General features: G+C 54.2%; 1 protein-coding gene across 1 annotated transcript; it reads right to left on the reverse strand.

The window, feature by feature from the left end:
- Positions 1–4707: 4707 nt before the first annotated feature.
- Positions 4708–7927, reverse strand: LOC309451958 (SUN domain-containing protein 3-like; the record flags this gene model as incomplete). The annotated part of the gene is made up of 6 exons (XM_082076650.1): positions 4708–4876; positions 5977–6069; positions 6579–6746; positions 6917–7032; positions 7422–7506; positions 7808–7927. The coding sequence occupies 6 exons, from the start codon at positions 7925–7927 to the stop codon at positions 4721–4723; spliced, it is 738 nt and encodes a 245-aa protein (XP_081932776.1). The 3' UTR covers positions 4708–4720.
- Between the last annotated feature and the right edge of the window lie 7286 nt (positions 7928–15213).

The following is a 15213-nucleotide window of genomic DNA, read 5'->3' on the forward strand; positions in this document are numbered from 1 at the left end:
TCCCAGGAACTGACGGTTGTAGAGGCTGAAATGAGCCTAACTGGAAAAAACTGGCAAAAGCATCCCATTGTGACTGGTCCAGATGCTCCGTGCATCCTTGGCATAGACTACCTCAAGAGAGGGTATTTTAAGGACCCAAAAGGGTATAGGTGGGCATTTGGTATAGCAGCTGTGGACACTGAGAAAATTGAACAGCTGTCTGATTTGCCTGGTCTTTCAGATGACCCTTCCGTTGTAGGACTGCTGACGGTTGACGATCAGCAGGTGACTGTGACTGTGACTGTGACTCTGTGACCACAACTATGACTCTGTGACTCTGACCCCATGATTGTGACACTGTGAATCTGCGACATCTGTGACTCTGTGTCATCTGTGACTCTGTGACTGTGACTCTGTGACTCTGACCCTGTGACTGTGACTCTGTGACATATGTGACTCTGTGACCATAACTATGACTCTGTGACTCTGACCCCATGATTGTGACTCTGTGACTTTGTGACTCTGTGACCACAACTATGTCTCTGTGATTCTAATCCTGTGATTGTGACTCTGTGTCTCTGTGACATCTGTGATTCTGTGTCTTCTGTGACTGTGACTCTGTGACTGTGACTCTGTGACTGTGACTCTGTGACGTATGTGACTCTGTGACTCTGTGACCATAACTATGACTGTGACTCTGACCCCATGATTGTGACTCTGTGACTCTGTGACATCTGTGACTCTGTGTCATCTGTGACTCTGTGACTGAGACTCTGTGACCACAACTATGTCTCTTTGACTCTGACCCCATGATTGTGACTCTGTGACTCCGTGAAGTCTGTGACTCTGTGTTGTCTGTGACTCTGTGAGTGTGACTGTGTAACCGTGACTCTTTGACTGTATCCCTGTGACTCTGTGACTATGTGACTATGTGATTATGTGACTCTGTGACATCTGGGGCTCTGGGACTATGTGACTGGGACTCTGGGACTTTGTGATTCTGCTCTCTGTTTGTGACCCTGTGACTCAGTTACTATGTGACAATGTGAAATTCTTACTGTGATGGTGTGACTGGGACTCTGTGACTTTGTCTCTGTGATTGTGACACTGTGATTCTGGGACTGTGACTGTGACTCTGTGACATATGTGACTCTGTGACGGTGACTCTGTGACCACAACTACGACTCTCTGACTCTGACCCTGTGACCGTGACTCTGTGACTCTGTGACATCTGAGACTCTGTCATCTGTGACTCTGTGACTCTGTGACTCTGAACCTGTGCCTGTGACTCTGTGACATATGCGACTCTGACTCTGTGACCACAACTATGACTCTGTGTCTCTGAACCTGTGACTGTGACTCTATGACTCTGTGTCTCTGAACCTGTGACTGTGACTCTGTGTCTCTGTGACTCTAAGTGTGACTCTTTGACTCTGTGACTCTATGACTCTGACTCTGTGATTGGGACTCTGACCCTGTGGCTGTGACTGTAACTCTGTGACATCTGTGACTGTGACATCTGTGACTGTGACTCTATGACTGTGATTCTTTGACTCTGTGGCTGTGGCTCTGTGACTATGAGTGTGAATTTGTGACATCTATGTCTCTACGAACAGCAAGAGGGAAATAGGGACAGGGATGTGGACAGAGATGGAAGAAGAATCAGACGAGAAATAGGAAGAGTGGCAGAACGAGGGAGAGGAAGCAGGAGGAAAGGGGAGCGGGCAGGGAGGGACGGGGACACAGAAGAGGTGACATGACCCAGGACTCACCAGAGCTCCAGCTCTCTGCATGGCCAGGCAAATTGTGGAGCTCAGGCCCTCCTGTCTGTGTCGGTCTGTCCTTTCCTCCCTTCCTCTGCTGTAGCTCCAGTCTCTTGCCCGTCCTCCACCCAAGGAACACATGGGTGTCCAACAGCTCTCACCGCACGAGGCTTCCCAGACACACACACACACACACACACACACACACACACACACGCACACACTCTACGGCCGTACAGTAATTTTCCTCACTGACACAGACCCTGCGGGGCACGTTTGTGATCTGCTCTGCTGAGGCTGCTCACAGGGACTCTTCCTCGCCCAGAGGGGCAGCTGTCTCTGTGCAGCTGCAGCAGCAGCTGTGGGGATCCCTGCACTTCACCCTCCAGCCGCTTCCCCTTCTCCTGCTCTATCCAGCTCCAGCCCCAGCAGCTCCTCTCCAGCAAGTGCCCCCTGCCCCCTCCCCCGCCCAGGAGAACAAGGCCAGAGCAGCCCACGCACACCTGAGCCAGAGGCAGCAACAACAGCCCCAGGGCCCCAGAGGGAGGAAAAAGGGCCCCAGGGCTGGGCCGGGGCTGCTCAGCCTTGGGGCAGCTCCAGGGTGGCCACGGCAAAGCTCAGCCTGGGCTGCGACACCATTGGTTGGGAGGGCTGTCAGTCTCCTCCCCTGAGCTGATCCTGCAGCTGATTGGCTGCCTGGGCTGTGACTCTGCCCTGGTTTGGGGCCCACCCTGCTCTGAAGTGATGCTCTCTCTGATTGGCTGCCTGAGGCGTTACTCCCTCCACATGTTCCACCTTTCCTGAGGCCCTGTTTCCTCTGGTTGGCTGTCTAGGATTTCCCATTGGCTCCTCCTATCAAGTGATGGGTCAGTCTGCATGTCAATCATCTATGTACTGCACTCCCACCAGATGTGATTGGTGCAGCCAGCACAGCCCGGCCCTGAACACTCCTCAGCTCCTTCAACTCTCACCGCCTTTCCTGCAGACCTCAAAGCTTGATTGGCTGGTTACCTATCAGTCATATGACTCACCCCGCCTCCTCAAATGTGATTGGCTGTCCTGGGTCCACTGACTCCCCATAGACTTCTGGTTGGTTGTTGCCAGGCAACGAAGCCCACCTAAAAATGAAGCTGTGGGCCCTGAACAAAGGCCGTGGGTGATAAAAGACACGTTGGGACCCTAAACATGAGGATTTGGCCCCAGGAAGGAGGCTCTGGGCACTCAAAGGGGTGGGCAGATGCTACAGATGGCGCTTTGGGCCTGAACACAAGGGGACCCTCTCGGTTCCCACCTGAGCTGAGATTGGTGCCCGTGACCCCACGGAACAGACACCAGTGCTGTCCGGAGTGGCCACGGAACAGACGGAGCCCAAAGCCACAGGCTCCAGGAGCTCAACGGCTGTTGTGACATTTCATGGGCGTTTCACAGGCGTGGCCCATGGACTGCGGGCAACTGTCTGTGTGTGACACCAAAGGGCGGGAAGGGGAGCAGTGGTTGGTGAGGACGTGTTGGATCGTGTGGGACCTGAGCCCGACGTCCGTGGGGTGGAACAAGGGGTGCAGAAAGGACCGTCGTGGTGGCGAACCTGCTCCTGCGTGGAGCTCCAGAGGCTGCAGGGGGATTTCTGCTCCACCGGGGACCAGCACAAGCCAGTGGCCCGTTCATGTCTGTCACTGCTCTGGGGCTGTGACCCCAGCAGCCCCTGCACAGCAGCAGTGTCCTCAGTGCCAGCACCGGCTCTTTGCTCTGTCTGCCCCTCTGTCCCCATCTCCCTGTGCTCTCCCCGCTCCCAGTCACCTTTCCCATCTCCTCCAGGACCCACTGCAGCCTCTGTCTGTCCCTATAGAGACTAAAAGCCCCTGCTTATATCTCCCCTCTGCCTCTACCTGAATTAACTTCAGTTTTAACTTCTGGATGAGGATGGACCTGGTTCGGGATCAGGACCAGGGGTGCTGCAGGAGCAGGTGTCTCCCAGCACGGACAGGCCATGGGGACCTGTTGACCTCAGCACCCCTGGGCCCCACCATGGCCCAGTTCAGCAGCCCTGGGCCCGAGGGCTCAGCCCAGGGACAGCCCCACAACCAGGGTCAAAGCAGTTCCTGCTGCTGCCCCGAGGGTCACCAGCCCCAGGCAGCCCTGAGCCAGAGTGCAGGTGTCTGAGCTGGGCTGAGCTGGAAGGGGCTGCAAAACAGCTCATCGGAGGAGGCGATGGAAGAAGGTGCCGTGTGTGTGGCACCGGGGTGAACCGACACCCTCAGTTTGGTATCTGGACCCGTGCTGGGCTTGCACATGGACTAAGCCCCAGCTCAGAGCACAAATTGCTGTTCCCAGCCCTGGGTGCCAAGCGCTGGTCCTGCTCTCTCCTCCCTGGTGCGGCCCGAGTGCACGACTGCCCTGCCTGCTCCTGCCTTGGGGAGCTGGGGTCAAAAGGAAGGACAGACTGGTGTGGGTATGGGATCTTTAAGTGTCCTGGGGTTGCTTTGCTCATCACTCTGTTACAGTTCCTGGGCTATTAAGTCCATAGGTGCCCAGAGAGGCAAAAAATGTCCATGAACCAACTTTCGAATTAAGGCTTCCTTCTTACAAAAACACACACTTCCATTTTCTCATCAGCAACAGACTGAGAGATGGAAGCTGAAGCAGCATGTGCCTCTTGTGAAAACAGGTAACAACAGATGGTTCTACTCAGTCGATCCTTAGTTGCTTCCCGCACAGGAAACCTGTCCATTAATTCAATCTTTGGTGTCCAGGCAGGGCCTTGTTGATGTTCCTGTGTCGCAGCAAGAGTGTGCATGTCAGGCTTTCTGCAGATTTGTTACCGAGTTTTCCTGTTTCTTTTAATTAGGAAAACCTTGCTGTGTACTCCTGAAGTCTCCCATAAGCTGGTGGGTTTAGAGCAGGACAGGGAGCTCCAGTGAGCTCAGGGAGGACCAGGCAGCATCACAGGCAAAGCAGACGGGAACTCGACTGGGTGAACATTAATGGAATTTATTGACAGATGGAACTGGCACCTCTCCCCCATCTCTGGGCGGATCACCGTGCACCCTGAACCGATACAGGCAGGTGTAGTCCGGGTGGCCCCAGTTGCTCAGCACTTGCAGCCTGATGTAATTCACGACCCCAGGGAGCTCGTTCTGCAATGACAAGAAGAAATGAGTCGCCTTTTCCTCTCTGGCCCGTGAGCACTGACAGAAGTGCCGCAGCGATGGCCTTGACCAGCAGCTTCCTTCCTGCTGCCCCGCGGGGCTTTGACCTGTCATGGTCCAGATGTTCCCTCATTGGGCCATGAGAACAGCCAAGGAAGCAACAGCGACCAGGTGCCTCAGCAAATACACTGGAAAGCTCTCGCCTGCTTTGGGGCACAGGCTTCCACAGTCAGAAGACCCAGTGCTGGTGTACAATTTCACCTCAAAACTGACAAATTTCACCTTAAATTTGACAATTTTTGCTCTGGGAAGACTCAAAACCAACAAATTTCTCAATGGGGATCAATGGGGTTCCATGGTAGTCAATGGGGGTCAATGGGAGTCAATTGGAGTCAATGGGGATCAATGAGAGTCAATGAGGGTCAGTGGGGGTCAATGGGAATCAATCGGATTCAATGGGGATCAATGGGAGTCAGTGGGGGTCAATAGGAGTCAATGGGGGTCAATGGCCGTCAGTGGCAGTCAATGGGGACAAATGGGAGTCAATGGGGACAAATGGGAGTCAATGGGGCTCAATGGGGATCAATGGGGAACCTTAAAACTGCCTTTAATCCCAATGGGGAGCCCCCAAATGCCTTTTAATCCCAATGGGGAGCTTCAAAAATGGCTTTTATCCCAACATGTCTCATTGCCTTCTCCAGAAAGCCACGGAAACAGAATGGCCTCCCTGTCACTGCTCACTGCCAGCACCAACAGAACCCTCAGGAAGCCCAGTATTTCTGTGTCTAACTGGCAGACCAGCAGTCCTGCATCCTACGCGATGTGGCTGCTTGTGCACACTTGGGGTCCAGACAGTCAAGCTGATTCCAGCTTCAACTGTGGTGCTTCTAAGCAATGAAGTTTAACCCCAAAATGAAAGAGAAGAGGGCAGTGCAGCCATCCGCCACCAGGAAGTTAAAGCAGAAGAAAGGCAGCGTGGCACTCGCTCAAGGACAGGGCTGCCTGTACCCTTTGGCAGGGAAGCCTCTCCCCATCCAGCCGCATTTCTCCTCCTCTCCTGCAGTTCTCCTCCCTCTTTGTCCCCATACCTTCAGCTGGAAGGTCTGACTGGGATTCAGCGCTGCCAGGAAAGTGAACTGTCCCAGGAACGTTCCCTGCTCCTCGTGTTCTTCCTTGAAGCCCTACAGAAAGATGGGTGGAGAAAACAGAGCGTCTGGTGCACCATGGGAGACTGAACTTCAGCCGGTGAAGTACGGGGTTATTTCAGCTACGGAGTCCAAGGACCATGAGCACAGGACAAGACGAAGAGCTGCAGGTGGGCAGCACGTCACACTTGCCCACTCAGCGAGTCCAGGCTGCCTGTCAGAAAAGGAGCAGACGCTCCCAGTGAGAGGGAGGTGACCTGAGGATCACAAATGCACTGGGACTGGAAGACAAGAAGGTTTAGGACCATGCACTGTCCAGCTCCTTTTCCCTGTGGCTCCTGGAGTAGCATCTTGTCCCAGGAGATTTTTTTTTTGAGTGGTACATTGAATAAAAGAGGAATACAATGGGAAGGAAGCAGCACCAAGGAGCCTGTTTGTTCTGAGACAGGAGGAAGCTTCAGGCCACCAGAATCTTTGACCCAGCTTCATTCCCTGCTCAGAAATGCTGTGGAACCCCCCCTCCCAACTCCAGAGAAATCACTTACATAGACAGCAAAGTCCTTGGGAGCTCCGGAGATGCTTTCTCCATGGAACGCTGTCCCTGAGACATGGGCCATGGTGACGGCTCTGGGAACGACCGGCATGGACAGCTTGATGAACACGTGTCCCTGACTCCCTGGGAAGGGCCAGCAGTTGCCAGGATGATTGTCCGGCTGAAAGGACAAGAAACACTCAGCAGGGAGACACAGGAGGAGAGCAGGTCCATGCGGGAAGGGGCAGGAGAAGAAGCTTCGAGGAGCAAAGACAGGTGGGAAGGACGCTCGGAGCAGCGTGTGTGGTTCATTCTCCCAGCCTTTGTGTTACTGCTTCTTGGTGCTCCTACCTCCAGAATCAGCTCAGGAGACCTCATGTAATCCATCAATGGCAGGGAATACAGGAAGACTTTTGCTTTGGCATCCCGGAGTGATGGAGAAGTCCTGGACTGAATGACGGCTGCCCCTGGAAATTCAAACATGAGCATGATCACCAGGCAGTGTCAGGAGGAATATTACATTGTTGACTTGGAAAAGGCTTCTCAGTTGTAATCCATGTCCTACAGTGGGTCCTCCTCTGTCTTGCTAGCACGACCCCTCTGGAACACACAGCAGGGAGTCATCAAACTGTCGGATTTGGCCGTGGAAATAGGCAAGAATGTGAACCAGCCTTCCTGTGCTTCCCATGGGGTCTGGCCTGTTACAGGCTCTGTCAGTGGAGGCACTTTTAGGGCACGAGGTGACCCGTGACTTCTCACCCCTTCTCTCCTGCCCCTGGGCACGTTCCAATGCCCATCTTGTCAATCTGGACAGGAGGCGCTTTGGAACTGGTTTGTTTGTACAATCTCACAATACCTGCTGATTTCAGGGCATAATCTGGCATCGGGACCTGCATTTCTTCCAGCTTCTCCAAAGCTTGATTAATGATCTCGTGAACAGCCTGGGAAGGAACACAAAGGAGAGTGCCTGTTGGAAGGAGAAGGACCAGGGCAAGCAGCTCCCCTGCAAGGCCAGCCAAGGTGAGCGGGGACAAGGCCCGTTTCAGATGGAGGGAACGCCCACATTGCCTGGAAGCCTCCCAGGTTTGCTCTGCTGTGATTGTCGGGATCAGAAAGGGGGGGCTGCTCACTCCAGTGCTCTGAATGCTGGAGCTGCGGGAAGGGGCTGTTCCTGTGGAGAGGCCCCAGGCCAGGCAGCACGGACAGACAAGCCTTCTGGGCATGAGATAGGCCTGGCTTAACTCTGGACCTCTGAGACCATTCTTTCTTTCCAGCCCTCCCTTGAGGAGGACCCGAGATCTGGGCGCAGAGGAAGGTCCGACTCAGACAGCTGGCATTCCCGTCACGCTCTCTCTTCCCCATAAGGAAGTGTGGAGCAACAGGAAAAGGGAGTGTGGCCATGACAGCACTTGTTCCAGCAGCACCAGCCTGTTGGCTGTGACAGGAATGGAGTAGGATACGTGCGGACGGAGGATAAAACCCCTGAGCAGATCCTTCTCCCTTGTGCCCTTACCCGTCCGGTAAAGCCTGGGAGCTTTGCCTGCTTCAGTCCTTCCTGCAGAGCCCGCTCAGTGACATCCTTTGCGCTCCAGCGCAGATGATAAAGTTGTTCCTGGAGCTTACGGAGCTGAATGGGCAGGGACAGGGCTTCGCTGAGGTCTCCCAATTCTGTACTGGTGCTCCAGGTTAAGGCGCCAAGTCGTCCCACATGGTAAACACCTGTCAGACACACACCAGAGCTTAGAACTCGGTCTAAGGCTGGGCTGTGCCTCGGCCTGCCCGTTCCCCTTTCTGTGTCTCTCCCAAGTGCCATAGTTGTCTCTCCTCTTGTTGCCTTTGACAGTGGCCATCATGGCGTACGGGCTCTGCAATAGATGGACGTTCCCTGCCCTGGACTGTGCTCCTTGTCCTGCAGAAGATTCTCAGCCCCTGGGGCAGGAGAGCTCAGCCACGGCCTCTCCCTGGGCTGAAGGGAACTGGCTCAGCCCTCCTGGGGAAGGCAACTCAGCCCTTCCGCACCCACACCCGTCCCGCTGGAGCAGGGACCGGCACAGCTCTGTGGGGACTTTCTGCTCTTGGCTGAGCTCCTCTGCTCACAGCGGGGGAAGCGGAACAGGGCAGGATGGAGCCCCGAGTGCCTCCTAAAGCACCGTCCTCAGGTCGGAGATCTGCAGAGACTCACCGAAAGAGAACAGACCAAGTAGCAGCACCAGGGTCGATGCCTTCAGTGCCTTCATCTTCCTGCAGAGCAGATAAAGAAAAGGCTGGTGAAGCTGGCGGTTCCCGTGCAGATCAGCAGCAGACTGGAGAGCAGCAGCAGGGACTGCAGCCCTGGAGCCTGGCGTTCCTGCCGTGTGCATTGGCTTGGTCCTGCACCAGCTCCAGTCACTGCTGGAGGTGTCACCAGCTGCACCAGTGGGGGATTTGTCACGGCAAAGATTGTTTCCTTAGGGACAAAGGGCTCAAGGTTGACTCCGGACTAAGAGCAGGAGTTGCAACAGGACTTGTGTCCAAACTTCACATCTGTGGGGCTGGAGAGGGATTCACTGGAAATGGAAGGACGCAACAAACGGCTGTTTCTCCTGCCCAGCATCCGATGGGCACTTGTGCTGCTCCTGTTCTCCACCCTCTCAAGAGAAGGTTCAGCCTGTGCCCCTACAGTCCAACAGCTGCCAGGGGGGTGTGTGTCTCCCCTCTCGCAGTGTTTCTTCAGCAGCCGGGTTATCTCTGGCCCTTCTCTTGGCAGAACTGCAGACAAATGCAGACTGGAAAGAGGGAGGGAGGGATGAATGTCAATGCGTGCTGGCAAGCAACGGGCAACCAAGGAAGCGCCAAAGAAACCCTCTGGTGGCTGGGCCCTGCTGCCCTGAGCCTGATCTGCCAAGACACAGCACACACCGCTCTGCAAGGGGGAAATTCCTCCTGCCTGTTCCAGGAGGCTCTCAACAGGCTCCCAGCGACACTCATCAGGAAAAAACAATCCCCTTTTGTTCTCCTAGAGAACTCTTTGCACCCCTCTGAGGCTCTCGAGCCCCTTTCCTGAGGCAGAGCCCTGGTGAGGAGCTGAACAGGTTTCCCAAGGAAACCTCCTCTGTCAGGAACACAAGTCAGACCCACGGCCAACAGAGGACACGCTGGTGTCCTTCTGGTCCCCGTGGAGAGGAAAACCAAGCAGGCTCAGGGACAGAACCCACCCTGCAGAGCACAATGCAGGACGGAGCTGAGCTCTCACAATTACTGCAGCAGGCTGTGTCTGGGCCACCCCTGGGACTCTCTCTGTCCCATCCAAAATGGACCTGTCCCTCATTCTGCAGAGATCAAAGGCTTTCTGGGCCCAGCCCTTGCGTTCATGAAGAGACTGAAAGGCGGCTGCTGCCTTCCAGCAGCTCCAGACCCAGCTCTCAGGCTGCCCTCGTGTTCCTCTCCTGTCCACCCTCCACCCACCCAGCTGATGAGGTGGAAAACACACCTAGGGAAAGGGGAGGAGGAGTTTACAAACATACCCGTTCAGACGTTGAACCTTCTCTGTGTGTCCCTTGGTACCTGCTGAGGTGCAGGTAACAAGCATCTCACTCGCTCAGCAGTGAGACAGAAACTCTGCGATCTCAGTTCCCTCAAGATCGAGAGTGACCGAGGCGCAGGGAGACCCCTGGTCTTATACCCTGCTGTGCCGACCTCAGCGCTGATGCTGCTTTGTGACATCAACGGCAGTGGGTGATGTCACAATGGAAGTGGCTGCACCTCGTTTGGAGGCAAAGTCCCACCTGACAGGCGCGGGTCTCGCAGTCCTCTCTGCAAGGGAAGGAATCCTTCACCACAGAACTACGGGAAAGGTACAAGAACACGTTGCTCTCAGCAAACAGACTCTGTCAACCACTCTTCCTCTCGTTGACCAAAGTTCAGACGGTATTACAAAACTACCACAAAAAAGTGATTCTTAGTCTTATTTTATGGACCATTGACCGCCCCATTGACCCCCATTGATCCCCATTGACTCCCACTGACCCGCATTGATCCCCATTGATCCCCATTGACTCCCATTGACTCCCATTGACCCCCACTGACCCCCATTGATCCCCATTGACTCCTATTTATCCCCATTGATCTCCATTCACTCTTGTTGACTTCCATTGACCCCATTGACTCCCATTGACTCCCATTGACTCCCATTGACCCCCATTGACTCCCATTGACCCAAATTGATCCCCATTGATCCCCATTGACTCCCATTGACTCCCATTGACCCCCATTGATCCCCACTGACTCCTGTTGACTCTCACTGACCCCCATTGACCCCCATTGACCCCCATTGATCCCCATTGACTCCCGTTGACTCCCATTGACCCCCATTGCCCCCCATCGACTCTCATTGACCCCCATTGACCCCCATTGATACCCATTGATCCCCATTGACTCCCATTGCTCCCCATCGACTCTCATTGACCCCCATTGACCCCCACTGATCCCCATTGATCCCCACTGACTCCCATTGACCCCCATTGACTCCCATTGCCCCTAATTGACCCCATTGCCCCCCATTGCCCCCCATATTAAATTAGCAGGACTTATTGAGAGGGCTTTAAACTAGATTTGAAGGGGAGGGGATGAAACCAGGTGTGGCAGAGGCACAGCCAAGGGCGACATGCTGGCATCTGAGGGCAGTGCTAATGATGCCTTTCGGTCTGCTGACCCAGTGCAATCAATGGCCCAGCTGAAGTGCATCTGTACGAATGCACGCAGCTCAGGCAACAAACAGGAGGAGCTGGAAATGCTTGTGAGGCAGAAAAGCCGTGATTTAATTGTCATCACAGAAACATGGTGGGCTGACTCTCAGAACTGGAGCGCTGCAATGGGTGGATATAAGCTGTTCAGAAGGGACAGGCGAGGAAGGAGAGGAGGTGGGGAAGCCATGTATGTTAGGGAGGGTTTTGATTGTTTGGAACTTTATGAGGGTGATTATAGGGTTGAGTGTCCATGGGTAAGAATCAACGAGAAGGGCAACAAAGCAGACATCCTAGGGGATGGTCTGTTACAAGCTACCCAACCAGGATGAACAGGCAGATGAAATATTCTACAGACAGCTGTGAGAAGCCTCCCGATCAGCAGCCCTTGTTCTTATGGGGGACTTCAACCTACCAGGTGTCTGCTGGAAGTACAACATGGCAGAGAGGAAGCAGTCTAGGAGGCTCCTGGAGTGTATGGAAGACAATCCTGACACAGCTGGTCAGTGAACCAACCAGGGAAGGAGCCCCACTGGATCTGTTGTTGTAAATAGAGAAGGGCTCATTGGAGGTCCCCTTGAGTGTAGTGATCATGAAATTATTGAGTTGATTATCCTTGGAGAAGTTAGAAGAGCGGTCAGCAGAATTGCTACTTTGGCCTTCAAGGGCAGACTTCAGCAAAGCCTTTGACACCGTATCCCACAGCATCTCCTGGAGAAGCTGCAGCTCATGGCCTGGATCGTGTATCTGTGATGGGTAAAGAACTGGCTGGAAGGCCAGGCCCAAAGAGTTGTGGTGAATGGAGCCAAATCTAGTTGGTGGCTGGTCATGAGTGGTGTCCCCAGGTCTCAGTATTGGGGTCAATTTTGTTTAATCTCTTTATCAATGATCTGGATGAGGGGATCGAGTACACTCTTAGTAAGTTTTCAGATGACACCAAGTTGGGTGTGAGTGTTGATCTGCTGGAGGGTGGGAAGGCCATGCAGAGGGATCCGGATGAGCTGGATTGTTGGTCTGAGGTTTAACACGGCCATGCACGGGTCCTTCACTTGAGTCACAACAACCGCTACAGGCTCAGGAAGAGGTGCTGGAAAGTTGCCTGGCAGAGAGCGATCTGGGGTTGTTGGTTGACAGCAACTGAACACGAGGCAACGTGTGCCCAGGTGACTGAGGGGAGACCTTATCAGTCTGTACAACTACATGAAAGGAAGTTGTAGCATGGTGGGTGTTGATCTCTTCTCCCAAGTAGCAAGTGATAGGACAAGAGGAAATGGCCTCAAGTTGTGTCAAAGAATGTTCAGATAAGATATGAGGAGACATTTCTCCATGGAAAAGGTTGTGAAGCAGTGGAACAGGCTGCCCAGGGAAGTGGTGGAGTCACCATCCCTGGAGGGGTTTAAGGGATGTTTAGATGGATTTCTTAGGGACATGGTTTAGTGCTAGAGTTGGGTTATGGTTGGACTCAATGATCCTGAGGGTCTCTTAGAGCTGAAATTATTCTATAATTCTATTGACAAACCAAATTCAGGGCCGTTATTCCCTTTAATGCCAATTACAACCCTGCAGTGTTACGTGAGGTGCCAAGGCTCTCACACACCCTCACATGCCTTGGGAGGGACAGAGATGGTCCTGTCCAGGGCAGCTATCCCTATTCACGGTGGGTGTGGGACAAGCACACAGACAGCACTGCAGACAGATTCGGTGCCTTTGTGCAAGAAACTCGTTCCCACCTCAGAAGCGTCACAAGATCTGTCCCTTCTCTATCCAGTAGATGTAGGGCAGCCCATGAATAGGAAGCGCATCACACCGGGGTGTCCATGGGTATAGCTACACTTCCAAAATTCCTTTCTCTCTTTTCACCACCCTGTTCTCACCCCCTTGATAACACAATCAAGGCACAGACAAACCATTGTCACACTGGGCCTGTCAGCAGCACCTTGTCATTCCTAGAGATCACTGACATGTCTGCCCAAGTACCTCAGGGGCAGCAGAGACACCACTGACTAAACACGTTTCCTTCCAGGTCTGTCATTCCCAGCCCTGTTTCTCTCTGTCCTTTGGGACAGAAGACTTTGCTCACTCTCCTGTTGCCCAATTTCAGCCCTAACTTTCCATCTACCAACCACTGTAACATTACTCTGCTGCTTTGGCCCAGCAGCGCTGGGGAGGCTGAAGCAGTGCAGTAGCCTGAGAGTGCTTAAAGGGTGGTTTCAGAGGTGGTGGAAGTTTTCTTCATAGTGGGAAACAGAATTGGAATGAAGTAAAGGGACAGAGTGCAGCTGAGGAGGTCCAGGATGGACATGAGCAGAAAAGAATGTGATGGAAGGGCAGTGCTGTGGTGGAGCAGGTCAGCAGAGAGAGTCTGCATCAGCCCAAGGCTTTGTGCTTCAAGGAGCAGCTGGGGAGGATGGAGAGATCTCAGCAAAGGAAGGAAGATGCTCAGACAGGAGCAAGGTGGGCAGCAGGGGGGATGTCTCCAGCCTGCAGGGACAGAGGTGCAGGGGATGCCACAGCCCAGGACAGGCTGTCGTGGAGATGATCACGGGATGTAAAGAGGCTGAAAGCCCCACCAGACATGAGCTCCTTCTCCCCTTGGCTGTGGCTGTTGTCTGCACCTCTGATGCCTGTGAGGAGACACCTTGTCCTTCCAGCACAGGGGCCTCATGGCCTCCTTGTACCCAGCCAGGAACCTGGGAGGTGTGGGACCATAGTACTGCCCTTGGCATTGCACAGCCCCACATCACACTGGCCCAGGAAGGGCCCAGGCAATGTGGGATCGACAGGATCTGACTTCCCATGGTACAAGGTAAGGGCTTGGCTTTTGGTTAAAGAAACACATCCAGGTTTCCTCAGCATCAGAGACATCTTTACTTTGCTTTTCCTGACCTCCAGTTTTCTTCTCTAACCAAACCTGGATATTGTTTCTCAGTAGGTTCCCTCAGTGGGACCCATTAACAGTACAAGAAACTTTGGAGTTTGAATCTGAATCTGACTTCTTGAGAAGTTTCTTCAACTTCCTCCAGGGTCTGAGGTTCATGGACTCAGCACCAAACCCACCAGAGGGGTCATTAAAGCACCATGGGCTGCTCCTGTGCTGCTGAGCTGGGCTGGGCTCCTGGGACACAGGGAGCTCATGGCAGCGGCAGCGCTGCAGAGAGACAGCTCTGCCCAGGAGCAGCTCCTCTGCACACGCAGCAGGGCTGAGGGCTCTGCCTGGGGATCTCAGGAGACGAGCAAGGCAGAGAGAGCTTAAAGGTGGTCAGGACTGGGAGGATGACTGAGAGCTCACTGGAGGAGAAACCTTTGCAGCCCTTGCCACGGTAAGTCTCTGGTGCAGGGCAGTGCAGCTGCAGCTCCTGGAGGCATCTCCTGAAACTGGCACAGGCACAGCTGGTGGGATCTGTAAGGACGGGGCTCTTGTCAGGCCATGTTGAACAGCTGTGAAGCCGGGTGAGCACCCAGGGGTGCCCAGGGCTGTCCTGCAGAGCAGGGTCCCTGCACCCCAGGGCTGTGCTGGGCAGGGACTCTGCCACCTGCCAGGGTCAGCGCTCAGCCTGCCCGGGAGATCCCATGGCAGCTGCTGTGGGTGGAAGGAGAGACCCCCGGCAGGGCAGGCAGGGAGCTTGTGGGGTTGAAGGGGCTGTGTGGGTCAGGGCTGTTCAGAGCTCCAGATCACGCCACAGACATGGCAGAGGGTCCTTCTGAACAATGACATTGAGACAGGAACAGCCACAAGGGAAGGAGTCTGTGCTTTCAGTTTTCCACTCTTGGTTGGCTGGGTGTGCAGTTGGAGATGGGGATTTATTTCTCTCTTTGGAGAAGACACTGAGACCCCAGTTCTCGTTAGGACGTGTCTGAGCTGCTCCTGAGCCCCTGCACACACAGAGCTGCCCCTGGGCAGTGCCAGGAGGTGTGAGCAGGACAGAG

Source organism: Streptopelia decaocto, assembly GCF_964273445.1.
Source record: "Streptopelia decaocto genome assembly, contig: HAP1_SCAFFOLD_45, whole genome shotgun sequence".
NCBI classification, from domain to species: Eukaryota; Metazoa; Chordata; class Aves; order Columbiformes; family Columbidae; genus Streptopelia; species Streptopelia decaocto.